Source organism: Candida metapsilosis (genome assembly GCF_017655625.1).
Source record: "Candida metapsilosis strain BP57 chromosome Unknown scaffold3, whole genome shotgun sequence".
Classification (NCBI taxonomy): domain Eukaryota; kingdom Fungi; phylum Ascomycota; class Pichiomycetes; order Serinales; family Debaryomycetaceae; genus Lodderomyces; species Lodderomyces metapsilosis.
The window spans coordinates 491820-516261 of record NW_027138161.1 but is presented as its reverse complement, the minus strand read 5'-3'; the positions used below and the strand labels follow the sequence as shown (position 1 = coordinate 516261).

Genomic DNA, 24442 nt, shown 5'->3' with positions numbered 1-24442 from the left:
GATTGTGTATATTTTCTTTTTTATTTGTGGAAATATTATACTTTTAATATTTGGGCACTATAGTTGTACTGTAGAGACTACACGAGTTTGAGCATTGAATTGTCTATCTATTAGTCAGTCATAACTACATCTTCATCTTTATCTTCCTGTTGTTGCTGCTGCTGCTTCTCTTGCTTCTTTTGAAGTTTAAAAGTTTTAATCTTTTCCTTCAATTCAACATCATCTTGCACATCTTCCAACTTTAATGGGACTCTATTAAATGGGTCAGTAGCATCACTCAACAAATGAGCCTTGATTGTGGATCTGTCAATACTAATTTTAGAAGATGGTAATATAACAGGATCTTCCATAAGTGTAAACATCAACGGATCTAAAAATTCATCAGGAACTTCACCCAATTCCAACTCTTCACTCTCTTCAGTTAGTCTATTCTCTTCAGCTTTGGCAGCAAATATAGCCAACAGGTTTATAATTCTATTATCAACAAATGTCCGTTTGGTTAAAATACTTTCAGCTTTCTTGAAATATGCAACGTCAAAAGATCTACCATCTCTAGAAACTGCAATAACAAATCCCTTTTGTAATGAAAGGTTGACATAAACTTCACAGATGTCACTTAGAATCTTTTTAGGTTCAAACTTGTACTTTTCTGGTTCGGCAACTTTCAAGTTGGAACATTTAGGACCAACCAAGACAGACAAGTTGTAATCCAACATACCTGCCAATCTATCAACAATTTCTGGTAATACAAACCCTTGAGGCACCTCTTTTGTAAATAATTTGAATAACTCCATTGTCTCATTTGATAATGCAATAAGAGATTTGACTCGTCTTTCATCACCTTCCAAGTTACTATTCAACGTTTCGTCGTTACCCATCTCTTCATTTGGTTCATTACCCGTTTGACGGCGTTTAACTTCAACTTGATAATCATGGATGGAGTTTAACAAATTAAAGGTTTCATCCAAAAGATAAGTTGTATCATTCAACATTCTTGCAATGAATCGAATAAAGAAATCAACATTGTTTTCAGAATAATCCTTCAATTGTAATCGATATTGAGGCAACTTCCATAATTCCTCAAGAATCACTGAAATGTAGTAACGACTGTTGAATTTATCATAGAATTGAGATGATGCACCAGTTTTTTCAACCATTACGTAGAAATCGAGCAACGAATACAACAAGTTATGAGTAACCAACTCATTCCTATCAAAAATTGTAACCATGAAACCTGGATGACCATCTTGTCTACTGAGTGAACCAATATACAAGATTTCAACAATATTGGCCTTCATGTGAGGGTTACCAATCAACTCCGGACATCTCAACAAGATGGTAACAAACTCAACAAACATATTCAATTTATCTTCATTCAAAACAAGTGGACATCCTCTAAAATTGGCTGAAAATTTTGTATAGTTGATGATACCTTCCAATAGAAATTCTGGATAGTATTTCCAAGGAATTGGGGTTTTCGTTTTCAAGAAATCATGATCATCCAACTCTGATACTTTTGTAATCTTGAAAATCGGGATACTCAATTTCTTTTGTGGGTATGCATGATGTGGATCAATTAACCTAGTGATAAACACGGTTGCACCAATGATGAAATCGAAAATCTCCAATTGCAAATCTCTGTAGCTAAAAACAGCATTGATTGCGTGCTGCAGTGATTTAATAGCATTGATTCTGCTATGCATAAGTGGTAATTGTGCCCTCATACGTTCTTGCATTCCTGGTGCTACCCCCGCACGTCCCGCCTCAATTGCAGCTATTTGGCTTTCCATCTGGTCAACAGTACGCTTCATTCGGTCATATTTTATAAAGATACCACCAATCCCATAGTGCAAATACGCTAAGGTTAAGTTGAAACAGTCTGATATAAAGTTTGTCTCATCAGTGCCAAGTTCTTCTCGTTTTGATTGACTGTAATTAGTTGCCTCTTCAATTGTTGAATTAACTCTAGACTCCTCCTTGATATCCAATAAGCTACTCTTTGTGAAATACTCGACATCAATCTTATCGATTTTACCATATATTGGATAATCCAAAAATGGCATACTCAACTTGATCAAAATGATTGTTATATTAAACATGATTCCATCACTAGCCACCTTTTGGAAGTCCACGTGACTTCCTCTCCTCAAATGACTCTTGTTGACCAACTCGGCCAACCACTGAACAACATTGGTTCTGGTCTCAGTGGAACCACGTATCAATTTATTAACAATGGCAAACAAACGATCCAACACTACTTTATACTCGTTATGAAATGATTCATATGCACTGTGAATTTGTACTGGTGACATTTTACTCACCTCTTCTCCAAAATAAGGTCCTGCGGTGTCAATGAGTGGGGAAACACGTAAAATTGGACCTAATAAAGACTTGAGTTCGTAATCCAATCCCAGCTCTTTTGAAGGTGGTTGGAATCCTGCAATTTGGGAAAACGCAGCCGCCACTGGCTTAATCGAGACGAGTGTTTCAATGACAGATAAGTAGGTCAAATACTTTTGGTCCTTGAAGTTGAAACCTTTCAATCTCAGACTTACGTATGGAAAGATTAAATTCAAAAGGTCCATCAAAGTGTCCTCTTCATAGCTCACTTTGACAATATCAACAAAGAAGGACGACATATCAGCAAAATGTTCCAATATCGTATTTAAAGCTTGTTCAATGTCATTTGATAAAAACATGTCAGCGATTTGTAAGCCCATGTTACCATATCTTACCGACAAATTGATTATCTGACTCAACAAATCCACTTTTTCATCATGGAATGTAGCTTTTATTGGAAGTGACCTTTTCACTTTGTGAGCTGAACGATAAACTGAGTACAAGTATGCAATTGGCTGTTTTCCAGGTACTCCAGTTTCTGACAATATTTCCATAAAGATTGAATCCAAGTAATTTTCATTAAGTTTGTTGTCATTGGAATTTCGCAACTCGTATGCTAAATTGGGTAAATACACTAAGAACTTAGACTTCTTACTCACGTCTAGGGTGATATTGAATATATGCTCCACTTCTCTCAATAACCATTGCGAGATATGCTCCTCTTTTGATTGTGTTGGTTTTGACGAAGGTGCGGGTGCGGGTGCAGGTGTTGTTGAATTGGTGTTGGTGGCAATTGTGGCCGATTTTTCAGAAAAACTCTTTGTTTCGCTCTTTTGTTCTTCCTCGTTGGATGTGTTAGAAGATACTATCTTAGGTTGCTCGGTTGAAGGATGTGATGCTGATGGCAGCTGTTGTTGTTGCTGTGGTGGTTCTTGTGGTGTGTCTGATCTACTAGATCCAGCTAGTTTTGCCAATCTCTTGGCCCTGATCTAAGGTCACAAGGTTAGTACTTTCTATACTCAATTGTTTCAGTAAACATAGCTTTGATGTATATACATACTTCATCTGCGCTTGACATGGAATATAGTAAGACGTGGTAGACTAGCCTCTGTATACGTGTTTCTATTGAGGGTGTTGCTAAATCAATTTGGGACAGGAGCTTTTGAATCTTATTTTTCTTTTTCTCATTGAGTGATAGTTTATATGCAGTATTGCACGTGATTCACTTCTTTGACCTTGTATTCATACTTGTGAGGCATAACTTTACTTACTGATCCGACCTAAAATTTTCCAGACCCGCGCGACCACAAGTCTAGCTAATAATGATTTTCTGTATTTATTAGTGGGCGCGCTAGTACGACAATTTTAGGGCGAATTGGTATGAAAGATAAAAAAAATTAAAAATAGAAACTGTAATAATTTAACTTAGGGTTCTACAAAAAAAAAGTTTATAACTTTTCATTAAGTAAAAGAATAAGATGTTCACCCATAAGTTGGAGAAAGGATATAGGTGTATACTAACCAATTTAACCTGTTGTACTTTGAAATAACTTAGAGAAAAAAGAATGGTAAAAGTGTAAGAATCAAAGAAGAAGAATAAAGTATGAGAGCCCAAAGAAGAAGAAGAAGAAGAAGAAGAAGAAGAAGAAGAAGTTTTTTTTGTTTCTTTTGTTAGTTTTCTTTTTTTTTTTTAACCAACAGGAATATCAAAAACAAATATACTTGAATAACTTGAAAGTATTCAAAGACACTGATAAACATACTACTAAAGCATTATGACCTCGGATATACCGCAGTCTATTCTCACTGCTTTAACAAAGTATCAAGATAGACCATTTATCTTGTATCTTGAAAAGGATTTGATAAAATTTATCAAGAATTCTATTTTAGGTAACATCAAACAACCAGAGTATGTAATTCAAGCACAATACTTGAAAAACTCGTATTATAGGCTATTGAGTCATCAGTTGTGTCACTACTACCATCTACAGCATTGGAATAACCAATCCAATGAAATTGTTGTTACTCCCTCGGAAAATTTTGATTATGGTTTATTTTTAACCAAGATTGAAGATGATGATGAAGAAGAATCAAGTGATAGGTTTGTTAAGGTCGCTGATGTTGCTCATAAGTATCAGCCTGTTCATACACCTGAACCTCAGCAACAAAATGGGTATATCCACCTGTCACTGCATCAACAAAAGCCATTGCATCATTATGGTGTTGTTTCCCACCAGCACAACAACAACTTTCATCACCTGCATCAACAACAGCAACGTCAGCATCATCCAAGTCTGGATCGAATTGACTCAGATAAGAGTACCGAAACTTCATCGGCATCCAATGCTCAACCTTTTAAACCAAAAATGATTGTTAAGAAAATCATATCCAAACCTGCTGCTGCATCTTCTCCACCAGCCAGTGAACCGAATGGCAATAGTATCAACGGCAGCATAGAAAGCTTGTCAAAATTGAAAATTGATGAAAATGCGTCCAGCAGTGTTCCACCTTCTGAAGGTTCTGAAGAATCTCTCAATACCACTTCATCAACAACTATGGAAAGCCAAAGAGCATCAAAAGAAGCATTGTATAAAAAAGTACGAGACGAAATCTTTTTGAGTGAGGACAACGATCAAACAGGAGAGGAAGAGGAAGAGGAGGAGGATGATGAGGAGGAGAATAAAGAAGGAGCAGAAGAAGGGGAAGTGGAATATCAAGAAGGATCAGAGGATAAAGAGCAGAACCAAACTCGAGATAGAAACTTTACAAGAGATAGAAATAGATTAAACTACCGCAGAGGTCGAGAGTATAATCCCCACTATCACAAGAATCAACATTACTCGGTGCCTTACCAAGTACCAATTCATATGCAATATCCACAAATGTATCACCCTCATCATAATCCTGGTTCGCCGATTATACCACAAGCAAGCACAATTCCAGTTTTGTACAACCCGTACTACCCCACTGTCCAACCACAACTTATTCCCCAACCTTATTCTGCTGCTGCTGCTGCTGCTGCTGCTGCTCCCCCTGGTACTCCCGGTACTCCTGGCACTCCTGGCAGCGCTACTTCCCCCGTGACCGCTGCTGCGTATGCACCCTCATTCCAAAATCTCCCCGTTTATGACAAAGAAACAGAGAGAAGAATTTTAAACAACCCATATATTATCTTACCTGGTGATTTGGATACAAATGACCGGTTCAAGAATAATCCCAAGCATAATAGTCAACCACACAAGACCAAAAGGATGTATCAAAATGGTAATGGAAGTGGAGCAAGTATAGGGCGAACTAATAATTTTAAGAAGCCATAAAGCCATGAAAGAAAGAAGAAAGAGGTAGAAGGTAACACATTTAGAACTAACAAAAAGAGGAAAAAGAGGCAAAGAGGCCTAAAAAGTACATTGTTAGCTCTTTTCTGTTTTGTAAGAAAGAGTTATAAATTTACTGTAATGCATTTTGATCCCAACATTTTAAAAGTTTGTGTCTGTGTACGCGATGAAATTGTAGTTTAGACTAGGAGGAGGAGGAGGAGGAGGAGAGAGACTCATTCCGTAGTAATTACTACTGTACGATAGACTTCGGTTAAATTACCAAAACTGTTTTTGTGGTGAACTTAACTTATATGCAGTCCAAACTAGATCAAACAAATTTGACAACAACACCCTTTCTCTCACTTTTTTACAACACATACAATACATATACACTCGACCAATTTAATCTCTTACACACACACAAGTGCGCCAGCAACAATGTCAAACGTGGACGACGATTTAGTTCCTGAACAAGTAGAAGGATACACCGTTGGAGAAAAGAAAACCATTGAAGAATACAACAAACTAGATGCTGAAGATGAAAGTTTAGCCAAATGGAAAGCCTCCCTTGGTTTATCAACCACAGGAACTCCATACCCTGTCAAACCCAATGACAAGAGAAAAGTAGTGGTCACTGAATTAGCATTGGAGTTCCCTGACCAACCCAATTTACAACCAATTAGAATAAACTTGGAAGATACTGAAGGAAACACCATTGTTGATAAAGAAATCAAATTTAGCATTAAAGAAAAATCAATTTATCAATTGGTGGTTAAGTTCAGAGTCCAACATGAAATCATCACTGGTTTGAAATATTTACATTCGGTGAAACGAGGTGGATTAAGAGTGGATAAAGTTGAAGAACCATTGGGAAGTTATGCTCCAAATACAGTGGAAAATCCATTTTATGAACGCAAGTTTACTGAAGTGGAAGCTCCTTCGGGGATGATTGCTAGAGGTACTTATTCTGCTGTTTCCAAGTTTATTGATGATGATAAAAATGTTCATTTGACTGTTCCTTGGAGTTTTGCTATTGTCAAGTAGAGAGAGGATGAACTAGAAAGCTAGATATATATATATATATACGTATGTGTGTGCTATTGAAATTTTAAAAGCTAATCTGATCTAATATATTGTCGACCTTTATACAAGCTCTATAAAAGCTACACTTTAATCGTTTTTCTTTTATTCACCGTTTCATTCCTAGTGCTGTTGACTTCAGCTTACGTTGAGGAACATATGGTGGAGCTTTATTTGTTTTCTTTGTGGATAAAATCACTACTGGCTCATCACCCGAATCTTCCTCCTTCGTAAGGTCAATCATTGGAGTCTTTGACGTCACTGGAGCCTTTGACGTCACTGGAGCCTTTGACATCACTGGAGCCTTTGACACCACCGGAGCCTTTGACACCACCGGAGCCTTTGACACCACGGCTGGTGCTTTATATTCAAGCTTCCTCTTTTTCAAATTCATATCTTGACTCAATCCCAGAGCCATTGAAAAGCCAACAGACATTGCTTCTTCAGGCAGTATGGTGGCTGTAAATTCATCATTTGTCGAATACATCTTCCAATTCTTGGCATATGCATGAAACAATTGCTCCATTTCGGCATCAGTTGAACTATCATATTTTATTCCAAGCATTGAACATAGCTGTTGAAACCCCTTCATGTACTTCAATGCAGGTTGTACTTTATCAAACACTTTTAACTCGGATAATTTAGTAACGAATCGAGATTCATAATCTATTGAACGTTTCCAGGAATTACTCGATGCAGATTCCTTATAGGCTGATATGTATAGTAACAACTTGGCCCTGGTGCATGCGACATAAAAGCATCGCCTTTCCTCATTAACTGCATCACTATCTCCCATTATTGCAAATCCCGCAGGTAATAAACCTTCAGATAATCCAGGTACAAATACTACTGGCCATTCAAGCCCTTTTGACCCATGAATAGTACTCAACGACACTTTTGGTGTATTCAGCTTTTCATCCTCTTTATCATCCGTTGCATATAGCCCCACTGATTCAACAAATTGTACAATGAAATTTCTATCATCTGAATCTTGAGCATCATCTGCATTACCTATAATTTTGTCATCGAGAAATTCAAACAGGCAAAATTGAGCTCTAACTTCTTCAATATTCAAGATTTTTTCCTCGTCAGACAGGAACTCAGCATTGAGCCCCGACTCTTGGAAAATAGTTTGAAACAACTGCAACGCAAGAGCACCTCTCTCTGTATCTAGACTACTTGGTTCAATCTTTTTTAATATTTCCCTTGCCTTATCAATCATTTGCACATACTTGGCAACACTATTTCTGGCACGAGGTGGCAACTTGATACTGTTAAGATTGTCAGTAGACAATGCTTTAAGAATTTGATACGCTGAAAGCCCAGATCGTTTTCCACTCATAATCACATCATCAATCAACTCGAGTGTTTTTGCTCCCAATCCACGTCTAGGGAAGTTCAATGTACGGAAAATAGATATCCTATCATTTTCATCCCCACAAACACGCAAATAGTCAATAATTGCTACAACTTCTTGTCGTTCCCAAAATGCTTTACCTCTAATCATAAAATATGGGATTTTCCTCTTGACTAATTCTGTTTCCACGGCACGGGTTTGAAAAGCAGCACGAAACAAGATTGCAATGTCATTTGGTTTAATCATTTGATTGGGTAATTTCAATAAAAATTCAATTTGGTACGCAATCCATTTAGCTTCTTGTTCAGCTGACCTTAAACACTTGTAGACTGGTTTAATAGAATCTTTGAATTGTGAAGCCAAGTCCTTCACTTGACGATCTTTTTGTTGTCTCATTAATTGTTCGGAAAGCGACAAAATATCCTTTGTGGATCGATAGTTTTGATTCAATGAGATAATTGTACAAGGTAAATTGAGCTTGTTATAGTGGTTCAACATTATAGCAAAGTTTTTCGATTGGGCATCCCTAAATGCATAAATACTTTGATCTGGATCTCCAACAATTGTAACATTGTGTTGAAATTTAGGGTCAATTATACTTCCAGTTGCAAATTGGTACATTAAGCGAAGTTGAATATCATTGGTGTCTTGAAACTCGTCAACAAGCACGTGTTTAACAAAATGAAGTACTGGATACTTGGTCACCAAAGTATAACATGTTAGCAAACAATCATCAAAGTCAAGCTTCCGCTCTTCAGTGAGTTTGTTTTGGTATGCTTTATATAATAAATGCAAACATTCATTACAATCACTGGTAGAGGAGTACGCTTCCGGCAGAAGTCCTTGTGATTTCAATTTTGAAATTTGCCTTTTCAATCGGTACAAATCAACTCCATGATGTTTCTCATTCTGCTTGTGGGATTTCACCAACTTGGCTTCGTCGTATGAAGCATTACGAATATAACTAATCACATCACCAGGAAGATCCTTTTCTAGGAGCTCCTTTAAATAATGATCTTTATCTCTCTCATCGGCAATTGAGTACCCATTAACACCAATTTTTGAACCAAATCTTTTGATAATCCGAAAACATAAACTATGGAAAGTGCCCACCAACAACTTCGAGACATTGATCTCTGTATGTGCTTTCAACAGTGACTCCAACCTCTCCACTAGTTCATTTGCGGCCTTTTTCGTAAATGTAGTCACAATAATATGTTCGGGTCTAATCTTTTCCACAAGGAGGAGGTATGCAACTCGTGAGGTCAATACTTTGGTTTTCCCAGTTCCTGGACCCGCTATTATTTGAAGACGGCCAGTGGCTGGCGCTGTGACAGCTTGTCTTTGATTCTCGTTAAGAGCATCTAGAAATGTGAGAGTTAGATCCGAGGTAGTCATGCGTATGTAGATTAAAGTAAAAGGAAAGATATGGATTGTTTACACTTTTTTTGTTTTGATCTGATGGGGACTTTTTGTGTACACTGATTACACGCGTATGGTTGAGCTCACTTAGCCAATTTTAGTGGTCTTAAATGGTGCAAAAGTATGGCTCAAGCAATCATTATGATACGCAATAAAAGATCGTCATCAGCTATAGTGAATTCTGCTGAACACTGTATTTGCAGCCTATAGTAAAGGGTCCAGAGCTTTGTTCCCACCGCTACCAAGTATTATGTCATTATTGCCAACTTTTTTTTTTTGTTATCATCTTCAACTCCAGTGCTTTATGCCACAGTTGCAATCACAATGCGCCAAAGTATAGCCCTTCTAATCTCATTCCTACTATGTCATGTTATAGCGCTAAAAGAGGCCAACTTCCTGATACTATTCAACCAAACATCGGTCAATCAAACTGCTCTCAATGAAACACTTGATGTTGCTATACGAACCCAGCGAGATATTTCCAAACCAGTTCCACTCGATCAACTATCGGTGACTGGCATGAGCCTAACGAAGCTATTTACCAATGGCGACTACAGTTTGGATAGTATATCAGACCTAAGGGGCTTGTTAACCACCGGCATGCAAGCAATCATGGTGGATCTATATTGGAATGAATTTACTTCAGTGTGGCAACTATGTCCGGCTCCATTCCCACAAAATGTAACTTACAGCCAGAATCAAAAGGTGAAAGTTGCTTGGAATAATGCCACGTATACATGTGAGGCTGACTTCACCACCAATCACATTATGTCCATAATCAATTCATACTTGGATTCATCAAACACAAACTTTGATGCCAATTTCCTCCATTTATTATTCAATCTTAAATCCATACATTATGAGAAATCAAATTTGACCATGTCATTGGAGAACATATACAAGCCCAATTCGCTTTCAACTATAGTGGGTAATTCAACACTTAATGCTACAATATCGCCAATTTCGTCATACATTTTCAGTCCGAATGTACTACAGGAATATCGACTGCAAGTCCACCCGACTTCTAATTTGTATGCATCGTTTTACAACAATTCCGATAATATTATGCCTCCTTTGCAAACTGTTTTGCTATCACAATACAAGAGGATATTAGTCAATGTTCTATCTAATGAAATAGTATCATCTCCGCGAGGTTACTCAATTTCCAGTGACGACAAGCAAATGATTTTTGTCAATACTACATTGCCAACTTCAGTTAGAAGTGCACGAGAGGCTGAGCCATTATGTAAAGAACTACTTTCATTAAACAGTGATATTAGCAGATACAACAATTTATCCTTGACTACGCAATTTGACTACGTCATTGATGACAACGATTACCAATTTTCTCCAAATTCAGCACAAAACTTCCTAAGATGTGGATTTTTACCCATATTCAATGCTACTTCATATACTGTTGACGGTAAGGAAATACTGGATGTGGGAGATATGTTTGAAGCATTTACGCCCTATCTTTTCTGGTCGTGGCGTGCAGGTGAACCACGTATGTCCGAAAACTCATCATCGGAGGATACGTCAACACGTAAGAAGGAAGCAACTAATGCATCTTTCCGCTGTGTGGTGTTGACTGCAGATGGTTGGAAAGTTGATGATTGTTACGAAAAGTATCAGCTTGCTTGTCAGAACAAAACTGAACCCAACGATTGGTACATACCAAAAGATGAACAACAGAGTTATTTTGACGTTAATAGAGGTCATTGTCCAGATGGATTCAATTTCAGCTTACCAAGACTGAGTACGGAAATGCTCTCGCTAATGAGTGCTGTGAAAAGACAGCATGCAGATTACCCAATCTGGATCGATCTTAATGATATTACGATACCAAACTGTTTTGTGTCTGGTGGTCCATACGCTCAATGTCCCTACCAAATGACTGTGACCACGACTAGGTTTGTTCGTATGATAGCACCAGCTTCCGTGGTTTGTATAATAGTGCTTATTGCTGTTCTTCTTGAGAAGTTGCTCAGAACCAATCACATTCAATCAAATAGGAAACGATATTGGAAAAAGGCACTAGCTGAGTATTACTCTAAAAATGACTATGAGGGAGTGCCGTCTTAATAAAATCCTGCATATAATTGATTCCCTGCGATTTTATATTTTCTATTTTCTATTTTTCTGTCCTTTATTCTCACACACACTCTCTCTCGCCCTTCTACAAACCTCAGGGTAACCAAACATCAGCAAAGTAATATGAACGATCAAAACTGGAAGGCCTTGTCCAATGAGTTAAGGCGTAGAGCCCAACAAGCTCGTCAATCAGGTGGAGGCAAAGGCCCTAAAAGTCCATTGGCCATCTTTGGTGGTATCGGAGGACTCTTGGCGTTGGGTGGAGTTGTTATGCTTGCTGAAAATGCATTGTTTAACGTAGATGGTGGTCAACGTGCCATATTATATTCAAGAATTGGTGGAGTTCAACAAAAGATCTATCCTGAAGGTACCCACTTTGTTATTCCTTGGTTTCAAAGGCCAATCATTTATGATGTTAGAGCCAAGCCAAAGGAGATTGCTTCATTGACTGGTACTAAAGATTTACAAATGGTTAATATTACATGCAGAGTTTTGTACAAGCCAGATATTTTTGAGTTGCCTAATATATTCAGGACATTGGGTACAAACTATGAAGAAAGAGTATTGCCTTCGATTGTTAATGAAGTATTGAAATCAGTTGTTGCTCAATTTAATGCATCACAATTGATTACTCAAAGAGAAAAAGTTTCAAGATTAGTTAAGGAGAACTTGTTGCGTCGTGCTTCTAAATTCCATATTGCTTTGGATGATGTATCTTTGACATATATGACCTTCTCACCTGAGTTTAGTGCTGCTGTTGAAGCCAAACAAATTGCTCAACAAGATGCACAAAGAGCTGCATTTATTGTTGACAAGGCAATCCAAGAAAAGCAACAATTGGTTGTTAAAGCTCAAGGTGAAGCCAAATCTGCTGAATTGATTGGTGAAGCCATTAAGAAGTCTAAAGATTATGTTGAGTTGAAGAGGTTGGATACTGCTAGAGAAATCGCTAACATCTTGGCCTCATCTCCAAACAGAATCATCTTGGATAATGACACTTTATTGTTGAATACTGTTGCTGATAGTCGTAACAATAGGAAATAATTACTAGACCAGTTTGTAAATAGTATTTTTTTTTGAATGAAATGAATATCGTATTTTAACCTATAATCCTAAATCCTTTATAAAATAGAGTTGACAATGTTGGCACCAACCGATGCACCAGCACCAAATAACGCAGCTTCCCCAAAACGACTTCCGTATTTCTTAACGGATTCATGGCCTGAATGGTGTTGTTGTTGTTGTTGTTGTTCAGGTGCTCCAACAACCACTTGCTGTGGTGGTGGTTGTTGGTACTGTTGTGGAGGAGGATAGTAGCCAGTAGATGGTGGAGGATATTGTGCATACCCGCCATAAGAAGGTTGGTTCAGTAATGGTGGTTGATTGTAAGATGGAGGACCATGTGATGAGTAAGAGTCTTGTGGAGATGGTGCTGGACGTGGTGCTGCCAAACTGTTTTCAGAAGCGTTGAATTCGGATTCGGAAATCACAGTAACATAATTTGAAGGGAAGACACCTGCCTTCTCGGGAGAAGATCCTGCCTTGTATCCCTTCCACCAATCCTCTGACAAATGTTCAACAACGGCCAATTTATCTCCCTTACTTAGGTTCAAGTCATCTGGTTCTTGTGCAGCGTAGTCAAACAGAGCAGTACAGTATCCAACTGGTTTAGGTGCAGCATCACGACGTGGAGCTGGTGGATGCTCTGGTGGTGAAATATGAGTATTTGCAAATTCTTCAACCATTTTACTTGATTTTTCATCGTATGCTGGCACTGGTGGTTCTGAAGGTGGAGCATACGTTGCCTTTTCAGAGACTGGTCCACTTTGTAAAACATCCACATCCCATGGCTTTTCATCCTTTTTGTATTTTTGGGGCAAAGCCTCAACTAACTTGGAGTAGAGCGCATCAGTGATAACTTCCGAATCACGTAAGAATTCCAACTCTGTTCTCACTGTAGTTAATGATCTATTCACGAGGGCAGCAGACATATTGTGAAGAAGGGATAGTAGATAGGTGGCTGATTTGAAAAGTGAATAGGAGAAGAAGTTCAAAAGAGGTTCACATAGAAAATGACACAATTTTCGTTTAAAGCTAAAAATAGGAAAATGCGCACACAGCCCAAAAAGATCGTCTCCGTTAATACCTTTTCTTTTTAGCTCCGCTTATATATATATATATACCTACACCATCATCTTATACCAGGACAGTCCATACTGATCCCTTCTGCAAGCTCAATTATATCACTCCCATAAGCTCCAATAATTCTTGAATTCGATGCAGGTGAAATCTCAACTGCTTTGTCCCATAAATGATATATTCTTATTGTAGAATCGTTTGTAGCTACACAAACAGAACAAAAATCCGGACTTGTTGTAGCACTAAGAATACGTAAATTGCTAGAAGCATTCACTTCCAACACTGGATTCATCTCGGGATATGAGTAAACTCTCATAAGGTTTGACTTTGTTGACCCACCAAACCCAAAGGTTGCCACAATCTCTTTTTTGTATTTAGACCAAATCAATGACGTAATCTGTCCATCAGTGTAAAATTCCTTCAATAAAGTTCCGCTTGTGGTGTGCCAAAACCGAATTTTGCGGTCTTTACTACCTCCTCCAGTGGCTAGCAACGATGAGGTCCATGGACAAAAACTCAATGCTTTGATAGCGGCCTTGTGTGGCAACACAAATTTTAATAGTGGTGATTGAAAATCAGGTAAACTCCAGAGCGAGCAACAGTTGTCATTTGCACCCACGGCAACTTCATCATTAGCAGCATTCAAAGCTATTCCTAAACATGGTTAGTATGATGCATCTAGTAACTATTTACCTTCCTATGCTTACCACAAATTTGCTGTTGATGGGCCCGAAAAGTCTTGACAATTTCAAGTTCCAAGTTGGTTGTTGACAGTTTGACCAGCATGACATACACTTCACCACTATCGTCACCAGCTAAAAAGTGCTCCGAATCATTAAACCAGGTCAAGCAAAAGATGCATTTATTTTCTGGGACATTGAATTCACCAACGACGCTATTCACGTGTCCTCTTTGATCAATTAATAAAATCTTTCCATTTGCTGTAGCCACCAAGATCCAATATTCTTGTGAGCAACTAACTGCTGTGATTAAATCCTCATTCTCGTAATTAATTTGAACAACATGACTGTCAGCTCCCCACATATACATCCGTGAAGCTAGGCCTACGATGACTCTGTTTGTCTTTGGTGACCAACTAATCAAATTTGAATAATAATCGTTCCTCAATCCAGGTGCTTGTAAAATATCAGAGGCCATTATTGATTTCACTTTAGACTTTGTCTTTCTTGTTGCTGACTTGTTTATAATCTTCTCAATAGGGTCTGATTGGTGAATACTTTGATGTCTTTGAGGCTGATGTGTGTATGTATTATTAAACTTAAACACTTTTGAACAGTAGTTGAAATTTAAAGCTTCTGCAACAACTTCCTGATGAAGGTCATTTGGGATAAAGCTTGGCCTTGGACGACTTGAACTACCAGTTGAGCTTGAACTTGTGATGGATCTTGGAGACAGTGACAAATTTGTTGGTGACTGCATAACTGTTGAAACGAATGAATCATCACGAATAGAAATATTAACGTCATTAGAGTTGGGCAGAGTAGTTGAATGCAATGAATCTCCTCCTAACCACACTTTGTATGCCAGCGTAGATGATGAAGTGGGAATGAACCTATCTCCACTTAGCAAAGTTTTTTCTTTGGACATTAAGTTTGAGCCAGTAGTTGTACGGTACCTATGGTCCTAGATAGCAAAACAAACTGTGTTGTGCTTTGACTGGTGAAGCAAGATAGGTTCTTGTAGAAAAGTTTGGTATGTTTTGCAACCACCTTTTGAAATTTGGGAAAGATTTTTTTTCCTCTTTGGCTTGAGCATTCTTTGTGTCAAGTCAGATTTGTTTTTTTTGTTTTTTTTCTGCTTTTCAACCAAAACATGGAATCACATCAATGCCATTGATAGTACCAAACAGACTGATATACCTTGAGCCGGTAGCTAAATATGCATGTGTTTTGTTGTTTTTGATTTTATGCTGGAAAGTGTTTAGCAAAACTAAAGAGCTAGTCACTCAACCTTTCATTGATGAAATATTTCACCTCCGTCAGTGTCAAACCTATTGCGCTTACAAGTTTGATAAATGGGATCCTAAAATCACAACACCACCGGGGCTCTACCTATTGGGATTCTTGTATGCCAAACTGCTAGAGTTAATAACTGGAGCTCAGCAGTTGTGTGGTGATTACAATATACTACGATCACTAAATTTACTAGGGGGAGTGGTTGTGTTTCCAATTGTCTTGTGGAACTTCAAGAGATCAACTTCTCAACAGCTTTGGACCATTAATGTCATATCCCAACCGTTGTTGTTCACTTATTACTTTTTGTTTTATACGGATGTGTGGTCAACTATACTTGTGGTGATGGCGCTCAGTTTAGTCAATACCAGGGCACATCAGTGGCCAATTTTAAGTTCAGTAACTGGATTCGCTAGTTTGTGGATGAGACAGACGAATATAATATGGGTGGCGTTTATTGCTGTTGTTTATATTGACCGACAAGTTTACAGAAGGCAGTCATTTGCGAATAGAGTGTCGTCATTTATTGCCAGCAGCTTTAAGAACTGGTTGCCATTGACAGGCTTTGCTATCAACTTTGTCTTGTTTGCCGTGTTCCTAAAGTATAATGGAGGCATCACATTTGGGGACAAAGAGAATCATCAAATTCAATTGCACTTTGTTCAAGTGTTTTATTGTTTTACGTTTATCAATTTTTTTACCTGGCCAGTGTGGTTGAATCGCTCAGCTGTACCCAGGTATATGAAGTTCATTACTGGCAACTATGGATTGAATCTAATCTTTAACTTGGCTACCTTCGCAGGAATCAAGTATATTATCGATAACTACACGATAGTGCACCCCTTTTTGCTTGCAGATAATCGACACTACACTTTTTACATCTTCAAAAGGTTGCTTAGTCACAAGTATAGTAGTGTGGCGGCTGTTCCTGTTTATCATTTTGCCACGTACAATATGATCACGTCCCTAGCAAGGTCTAGAAGTCTCAACTTGTCGCCTATTGGCATCATAGCATTTATCGGGGCCATTATAGTGACAATTGTACCGTCACCATTGTTTGAGCCAAGGTACTACATCATCCCCCTTGTGATATTCAGGTTATACATAGCCCCAAGCTATCGTCTATCACATTTGATTGAGTTTGTGTGGTTGAATATGATAAATATCCTTACACTGTATATTTTCTTTACGTACCAGTTCACTTGGATAAGTGAGCCAGGGTCAATTCAGAGAATAATTTGGTAAACCAAAAAAATACATGTATTATTGTCTAACTTCTAATATCTACTTCTTGTAGTGTTTTGTCATCATCCACTAGATTGTTTTCCTCTTCGGCTTCAGGGTCTGCTTCTGTGACCTCACGTGATAAAGGACTCTTGTGACTGTGTATTTTTGAATTTATATTCACCTCTGAAGCAGGTTTGGATGTTGGCACCGGCTTCTTTTCAGTCACTCCATCGTCTTCATCTTCATCATCGTCGTAACGTGGCGATTGCTTTTTCGCATGATCTAACAAATTCAAATTTTTTGCAATAAAGGCATCAATTGATTGAAAGCTCTTGTTATGTAGCGATAGAATTGACACTTCATTCTGTTTCAACTCGTCCAACAATTCTTTATTAACATGTTCTGTCGGCTCATTTTCCAACATTGTCATCCACTTCTTTACCGCTCTTCTTTTCAATACTTCCAAATACGGCACTTCTAGTTTGGTTTCCTTATCGACAAAGGCAATTTCGCCTTCGTTACCGATAAACAAATCTCCGTCATTATTCTTCTGGTTTGCTTTGATTTCCCAGTTGCACATTTCTAAATCATTGGCAAAAATTAACAAGAAATCACCCCATGTGTCAGCAACTTGAAACTTGAAGTCAAAATCTCTTCCAAAAAGAATTACTTGTCCCCATTTTCCATCTGGTAGGGGAGAAAGATCAATCCCAATATAGTTCCCTACTTCATCAGTCACCAATGGAATCCACATAGGATGGGCAAAAGTTTCATGAATCGTATTCGGTGGGATGGATCTTTGTTTTGGCATTCCTTGGTGATTACGAGTGGATTTACCACTGGATGAATCTGTACCATGAGATGATACTGATGTTTTTCTTGACTGCTCATCTGTCAAGTCAACTGAAGTTCTTGTAGACGATAATTCACTACTTGCACCAAGGCTTAGTTTCTTTATATATTGACTTGAATTTGCATGCGAAGCGGGCAATTTGGTTAATTCATTCAGCTTCAGACTAATACCCGTGTTTATATAATCAGCCACTTTTCTCCAGTTTTCAGTCTGTATCATTATATCGTCCAATGACATCAATCTCAACCCAAATATGAGACCATTTGTGTCCATATTCAATTGGTTACCGAAATTCAGTTGACCATCGGTGATTTTGAAAAACTGTAATACTGATTGTGGGAGTTTAATGTGTAAATCTTTTTGAAAGTCTTCTAAATCTGACGTAGTGCATTTGCTCAGTAAAGAGCTATTTAAATCTGGGGCATATTTCATTAACCAGTGTTTTATATGTCTCCAAGCTAACTTCATCTCATGTACACCTTCCATTCCATCATTTGGCTCATTTGAGACTATATTGTGGATAGAATCAACTGATGAGTTGCTGTGTATGCCCAAGAGATTCTCTGAATCAGGTTTATTGACCCTATTGAATGACTTTCTCGAATCAAATTCGGAGTATTTGTCGTCCGTGCTTAGCGAGTAGATAAACTCTTGAAACCGTTGACTAAACTTCATGATAGATATTATTAGTATACGTCTAAGTGAGGTTTAAACAAAGACTCGTGTATTGTGAATCGTATCTAGAGAAGCTTTAATAAAAAATAATGAAGATTTGATTTGATTTGATTTGAATAAAATTTTAAGTTTTTGAGAAGAAGAAGAAGAAGAACGCGTGCAGTATGCATATTGCATGTTTTTTCGATCTTTTGACACATTTTAACCCAATTAGGTAAATTAGTATACATACACACCAAAAATAAATTGAATACCAAGGCTTTTAATCTACTACAAAAGTAAAAGAGGAAAGAGGTAAAAAAAAAAATATCACCTGGGCATGAAGTACAAATTTCATAGTATTTTGAAAAGTATACGATAAACCAGGTCTTTTCAATCTAGGAAGAATCATAAAAAACAAAAAGTTAGTCAAGAAACAACATCTGCTACGGGATTCTCAAAACAAAAAAAAAAAAAAAGTAGTAAGAAGTACCAAAGCCAGTAGTAACCCGTACCATAACAGTACGACGTACCTTGACTTTCGATTCTGAACACCAGTTTTCTTTAAAAAAAAAAAAAAAAAAGGAATAGCTATGCTAAGCAGGAACAAACAAGTCATAAAACAAAAAAACTGGGTGAAACGAAGAATCCAATGTCTTTAAAGGATAAAGCGTATTGAAAGAAAACCTCTCAACTCGCCTGGAAGCTTCAAAAAGTGACCGTATGTGGTTGTGTCTTTGGAGGGAAGTGAAGTGGGAAATAATAAAAATACTCCCCAAACTACACACGCCCCCTAGACACGCGGTGTTCAGCTCCAATTAAGGAACCTTGAATCTCTAGTACTCCTTTTTTTATTATTTTTATTGTTTCGATGGTTATCTTTAATTGTTGATTTCATTAGTTCTTTTTGATAATTTTTTTAATCACTATCCATGGTAATCAAATTGAAGAAGAAGAAGAAGAAGAAGAAGAAGAAGAGTGTTTTGGAAGTGGAAAAATTTTCTGATTTGAATGAATTTTGTCTCCATCTCGTGAGGAGAGTTTACATGCAGGATACTTGAAATACTGACTGAAACCAAAGCAGACCAACCTAGATTCCTCACCTTGTAAGCAAAGCTGCTTCTCTAGTAACACCTCAATCTACAATGTAGTTCTTATTAAACGTTAATTTAAAATGACAACTATGTAAAATACACGGTACCCCCACCTATATAAAAAAAACTTTATGATTTTTTATACATAATTTGTATCTCATCCGTTCCTAAGGAGTTTCAAAAAATACAATTTTGATTGAATTTATGGTTTGTTTTTAGCAGTTATATGATGAATTGATATCCTCTCAAATGAACTTACCAGTTTGAAGCAGCAGCATCTTCAGCAGCTGGGGTAACACCAGATTCAGCCCAATCAACATCATCAGTTTCACCAGTCCATTCGGTTTCAGCTTCAACAACAACAGCTTCTTCAGCTTCTTCAGTAACACCTTCTTCAGCGGCATTTTGTTCAATCTCTTCTGGGTCTCTGTAGAAGTACAAATCTGGCATAACTGACCATTCGGTAGTTCTGTCAGCAATGATACCTCTCAATCTCAAAACTTCTCTAGCCAACAACCACCAGATCAAACCAATAGAGTGTTTACCTTTGTTGTTACATGGGATAGCAACATCAACGTATTCAGATGGTGAGTCCATATCGGTCAAAGCAATAACTGGAATGTTGACGTATGATGATTCCTTGATGGCTTGAGCATCGGTTCTTGGGTCAGTAACAATAACCAATCTTGGTTCCTTGAAAGAACGGGTGATATAGTTTGTAAAGTTACCTGGAGTGAATCTACCAGCAATGGCAGTAGCACCAGTGTGGGCACCGAATTTCAAAACGGCTCTTTGTCCGAAAGTTCTTGATGAACAGACAGCGACATCAGAAGCAATTGGAATGGCAGCAATGATTCTGGCAGCCAAGACAATCTTTTCCCAAGTCTTACCAATGTTGATGACGTTGACACCATCTGGTCTGGTCTTGTAGACGTATGGTTTGTTGTGTACCTAGAGAAATGCTGTTAGTATTTTATTTTATTTTGATTCGTTTGCAGAATCCATAAGAACTGGGGGGAACTGATTCCTATAATTTCACTTGAACTGGTCCCTCATGACGCAAATTGTATCTATTACCTCACTTTGCGCTAGAAGTGCTTTTCTCTAAGGCGTCAATGTCGTCTTGTTTCCCATCTGTTTGCTCGGTCCCTAGTTTATGGATTCAAATAAAACATCTCCTCTATTAAAACATACTTGAACGTTCTTGGCTCCCAAGTGAACGTTGGCAGCTAACAATAATTTAGCATCTTCTGGAGTTAAGTCAAATGAAGCTGGTAATGACATCTTGTAGGGGTAGTTAAAATGACTTGGTCTATGTGGTTAAGATATATCAAAGGTTTCACCAAATTTAAGATTGAAAAAAAAATTTTGAAAAATTGGTTTTTTTTTTCTTTCTTTGCAGTGTGTGTGTGTGGTAGTGTCTAACAAAAAAAAAAAAATTTGTATGTAAGAGACTTTTGTGTGTGTTCAAGGGACAAGTAGGGCGAGCGACTTCATTCGCCATTCTCGCCCTATGAGGAGCCGCTGGGCGAGGGTTAGCACGAAACGCGCCCTAGAAGAGCGAGAAAAAAAGTGAACTGGTTACGACACTGTTTAAGTTTGTGTAATTTCAGAAGTGGTTGTAGCCCTAATAAGCTTTTCACGCGTGTGCATTTCACAGCGTGAGCTTTGCTTACTAGAACCCATTCCCACCGAATTCGGTTGAGCTACATACGTGTTTGATGCCTATCCTTATCATTATCTGAATGGTCCTGCTAGTGTAGTGAAGGAGTCAAAAGAATAATATTTGTGGTTACTTTATCCCTTATCTATCTATTTAACATACTTCCAAATACTTGTAGTCTCAGTATACTCTTCAGGTAACATCAAGTAAAGAAACTTGAGATTGTAATCGTACTTGAAAGAGATCATGTGGCCAGATAGCAAGTTCTTAACAATGGAATGTCTAAAATTCTTGGACCTTTGAAACAACTTGAAGTAATTGACAAATATCCCCAGATATGTTAACGATTTATTTGACATAGACAATTGCGTGGTCCCCTTGTACTTACTCTGATACTGGAACTTAATCCCTCCTTGTAATCTCTTGGAATTTTTAAACTTTAACAAACATACAAATATCGGTGTGAAATTTAAAATAATAGTAACATTCTCCAACAAGTTGTGAGCCATCAAGATCAAGATATGAATAATGGAAAATGTAAGATAAAATGCAAAAGTCGTAGGTAGTAGGAAAATCATAATCATAAACAATAAAGTACCCAATAACAATTGATCGATTTCGAAAACATCACCAGTTTCATAATTGTTTAAATTATCAATTCGATTACGAAGGACGTTATACTTCTTTCCCCGAAATAGTTGAAACAATGATTTGATGATTTCTAGTTGTCGTTTGTAAATTTTACCAGCACAGTAGTAGAATGTATAAATGTGGAAAGTCAATAATCGAATACAATCAATAAAGAATGAAAGTAAGAATGAACATCCACCTCCATAGCAAAGCACCTTGAATATTTTAAGCATTATGGCTTTATTTTCACAAATTTGAATGTTTTCGACATAATCTCTCCAAAATAATATTGTCCAGGTGTACAAGTCTCCTAGAAATGCACCCAAATCGGTATTTAATTTGAAACCTGCAGGGTTTTCCGTTGAGACCCAAGTGATCAATGAAACCAACTCATTGTATAGATACTTTTCCAAAACTGTGGATTGAATAAACGTGAATATTTGATCTTGATATTGATAAATGTACCCATAAACTGTAATACCGAGTAAAATGTCATTGAAAATAAGCCATATTGAATTATATAAATTGATGTAATTGGAATTGTTGATGTTTAAATTGGTATTGAAGATGGGCAACCTTAAATCATTGATGATCTGTGAATCCTTTTGATATAGTACATCACGGTTGTAGTAACATAGAAATTGAACAGGGAAATAATTCAATTGCTTTAATCGTAGATCCAATTGTCGAACACACTTTGATACATGCACTAATGAGTACCCCCATACTTCAAAATTTATCATCAGGAGTAGTAGTATGAGGACTGTTTGATATGCTTTGACTATTGGTATTATCAACTCCAAGACGATCCACTTGATAAATGAGTGAACTATTGTAGATGCTGGTAGTGCTGTTTCTCGTTTGAGCACTGCTCTGGTTTGGCATATCAGATTGGTTTTCTCAAGCACAGCCTCATTAGCTATTGATGTATTTTCAGCTGAAATATCAACTTCTGGCTGATACGCATCAAGGTTCAGGTCATCGCCTGTTGGTTTCTCAATCTTCCCCATAGATTGTAGTAAGATAGGCTCTATTGAGAAATACTCCAAGTTTTTAAAGTTTGGTGGATCGAAATAGATTATTGTAGGATTGAGCAGACACCAAACGCAGCCATCCATTTCATCAAAATGCAAATTGATTGGATACTCATTTGATTCGTGATTTATAGTCCCCACTATCTTCAATTCAGGTATCATATCGACCAAATCATCTCGACTTCTTACACATTGTAGTATAACATATGAATTCCCTATCTCGTATCCCAAAAGATACACCGTATCGTGAAAATATCGTTTCAAGTCATTGGGGAAATATATTTGCCAGCAACAAGTATCATCAAGTTTCATTTACTGCAAATGAATCACGGCGTAAGAATTGAGAACTGTTGTTGTACTGCAAATAAAATGCTTCCTTCCGTATCTGTAGCAATCGCGATGGACTTGGATGTGATTCCTCTTCTATGTTGTTGTCTGGTTGGGATGTGGTGACGAATGGATAAGTTTTAATGACAAATCGATCAACCAAGTAGAATGTGGAAAAGTAGAGTGAAGTTAGGATAAATAGTACAGTTAAAGCTCTGACAAATATTGAATCGGCCCATAAATGTACATCCACTGTCATAGAAAGTCATGTATTGTGTCTTTGTTTTGAAAAATACAAGTGTCACTTTTTTTGAAACATCTGCGCTACCGAAACATTACACGTACCTCCTTTTTTTGCAACTGGAACAATCTGTGGACTGAGAGAAATCAATACGTGGCCATGAGAGCCAAGGGTTGACCTTATGGAGACTATGTTGGTCCGGGCTCAAATAGACTAAATATATCTATTACTCAATCATACGATTCCCAATTTGTACCTTCTTTTGGTCTAGGCTTATGATACTCTCGATTCATCGGGTTAGTCTACCACCGAGATGGCTGAGGGGAGCTGTTTGATTGAAAATTACTATGTCAATTGAAAGAAAATGGCGTTGTTATTTGGAGGGTAAGTTTATCGTACTAAATTTAAGAATAAAGGGAGAAACTTAGTTGATAAGGGAAAGCACGTGATTTGCTGATATAAACTCTAAAATCGTCTGTAAGGTTTCTATATTACTAGTTTAGGGTAAAAAAAAAAAAGAGAGTCACATCTATATAGTCAAAGAGCGCATCAGCTTTTCCTATTTATGAGATCTGATCTGTTGAAATCCTTTTTATGTGTGCTTCAAGCTTATCTATGGTCATTTCAATTGCATTTGTTAACCACTTAAAAGTAAAAGGAGTTTCAGACCCTCTGTTGCTTTATCCTTCTTTCAGCTGAACTCATCAACCTCTAGGTACATAATTCCCTTTACAAAATGGATCTAGAATCGGCGATCCTTTCGCAATGGTATTTTTATTACACAGAATCAGGTCTGTCAGAGCAGCAAATGAAGCAGTTCAAGGTCTACATTTTAGGCGAGATTACAACGTGACAGATTGTAAATAGACCCTTGATAAGAGGCAGAGAATGTATAGTTCATCTTACGAGGGTCCTGTGGCTATGATTTGTGTGGCTTTTTGGGAAAATGACACGACTGCACTTAAAAGCATTTGAGCTATCTCTTCTTTTTTGTGTGGTG

At 37.5% G+C, this 24442-nt stretch overlaps 12 protein-coding genes across 12 annotated transcripts; 5 read left to right on the top strand and 7 right to left on the bottom strand. All coding sequences in view use genetic code 12, as the record gives it.

Annotated features, from left to right (window-relative positions):
* Positions 1-110: 110 nt before the first annotated feature.
* I9W82_003031 (ubiquitin-ubiquitin ligase) lies at positions 111-3418 on the bottom strand (the record flags this gene model as incomplete). Its single annotated transcript, XM_067691953.1, has 2 exons — positions 111-3329; positions 3401-3418. The coding sequence occupies 2 exons, from the start codon at positions 3416-3418 to the stop codon at positions 111-113; spliced, it is 3237 nt and encodes a 1078-aa protein (XP_067548380.1).
* A 697-nt stretch (positions 3419-4115) lies between these two features.
* On the top strand, positions 4116-5657 carry FGR44 (Fgr44p; the record flags this gene model as incomplete). Its single annotated transcript, XM_067691952.1, has 1 exon — positions 4116-5657. One exon carries the CDS (start codon positions 4116-4118, stop codon positions 5655-5657), a length of 1542 nt encoding a protein of 513 aa, XP_067548379.1.
* A 438-nt stretch (positions 5658-6095) lies between these two features.
* On the top strand, positions 6096-6701 carry RDI1 (Rdi1p; the record flags this gene model as incomplete). The annotated part of the gene is made up of 1 exon (XM_067691950.1): positions 6096-6701. The coding sequence occupies one exon, from the start codon at positions 6096-6098 to the stop codon at positions 6699-6701; it is 606 nt and encodes a 201-aa protein (XP_067548378.1).
* A 145-nt stretch (positions 6702-6846) lies between these two features.
* Positions 6847-9492, bottom strand: I9W82_003028 (DNA helicase; the record flags this gene model as incomplete). The annotated part of the gene is made up of 1 exon (XM_067691949.1): positions 6847-9492. The coding sequence occupies one exon, from the start codon at positions 9490-9492 to the stop codon at positions 6847-6849; it is 2646 nt and encodes an 881-aa protein (XP_067548377.1).
* A 165-nt stretch (positions 9493-9657) lies between these two features.
* On the top strand, positions 9658-11598 carry I9W82_003027 (uncharacterized protein; the record flags this gene model as incomplete). The annotated part of the gene is made up of 2 exons (XM_067691948.1): positions 9658-9709; positions 9893-11598. 2 exons carry the CDS (start codon positions 9658-9660, stop codon positions 11596-11598), a joined length of 1758 nt encoding a protein of 585 aa, XP_067548376.1.
* Positions 11599-11730: 132 nt separating this feature from the next.
* Positions 11731-12651, top strand: PHB2 (prohibitin subunit; the record flags this gene model as incomplete). Its single annotated transcript, XM_067691947.1, has 1 exon — positions 11731-12651. The coding sequence occupies one exon, from the start codon at positions 11731-11733 to the stop codon at positions 12649-12651; it is 921 nt and encodes a 306-aa protein (XP_067548375.1).
* Positions 12652-12728: 77 nt separating this feature from the next.
* Positions 12729-13598, bottom strand: PIN3 (Pin3p; the record flags this gene model as incomplete). Its single annotated transcript, XM_067691946.1, has 1 exon — positions 12729-13598. The coding sequence occupies one exon, from the start codon at positions 13596-13598 to the stop codon at positions 12729-12731; it is 870 nt and encodes a 289-aa protein (XP_067548374.1).
* Positions 13599-13798: 200 nt separating this feature from the next.
* Positions 13799-15354, bottom strand: I9W82_003024 (uncharacterized protein; the record flags this gene model as incomplete). Its single annotated transcript, XM_067691945.1, has 2 exons — positions 13799-14394; positions 14454-15354. The coding sequence occupies 2 exons, from the start codon at positions 15352-15354 to the stop codon at positions 13799-13801; spliced, it is 1497 nt and encodes a 498-aa protein (XP_067548373.1).
* A 239-nt stretch (positions 15355-15593) lies between these two features.
* On the top strand, positions 15594-16964 carry DIE2 (dolichyl-P-Glc:Glc(2)Man(9)GlcNAc(2)-PP-dolichol alpha-1,2- glucosyltransferase; the record flags this gene model as incomplete). Its single annotated transcript, XM_067691944.1, has 1 exon — positions 15594-16964. The coding sequence occupies one exon, from the start codon at positions 15594-15596 to the stop codon at positions 16962-16964; it is 1371 nt and encodes a 456-aa protein (XP_067548372.1).
* Positions 16965-16989: 25 nt separating this feature from the next.
* SMI1B (Smi1bp) lies at positions 16990-18474 on the bottom strand (the record flags this gene model as incomplete). The annotated part of the gene is made up of 1 exon (XM_067691943.1): positions 16990-18474. The coding sequence occupies one exon, from the start codon at positions 18472-18474 to the stop codon at positions 16990-16992; it is 1485 nt and encodes a 494-aa protein (XP_067548371.1).
* Positions 18475-19802: 1328 nt separating this feature from the next.
* On the bottom strand, positions 19803-20831 carry YST1 (40S ribosomal protein uS2; the record flags this gene model as incomplete). Its single annotated transcript, XM_067691942.1, has 2 exons — positions 19803-20498; positions 20742-20831. 2 exons carry the CDS (start codon positions 20829-20831, stop codon positions 19803-19805), a joined length of 786 nt encoding a protein of 261 aa, XP_067548370.1.
* Positions 20832-21359: 528 nt separating this feature from the next.
* GPI1 (phosphatidylinositol N-acetylglucosaminyltransferase) lies at positions 21360-23186 on the bottom strand (the record flags this gene model as incomplete). Its single annotated transcript, XM_067691941.1, has 1 exon — positions 21360-23186. The coding sequence occupies one exon, from the start codon at positions 23184-23186 to the stop codon at positions 21360-21362; it is 1827 nt and encodes a 608-aa protein (XP_067548369.1).
* Positions 23187-24442: the final 1256 nt, after the last annotated feature.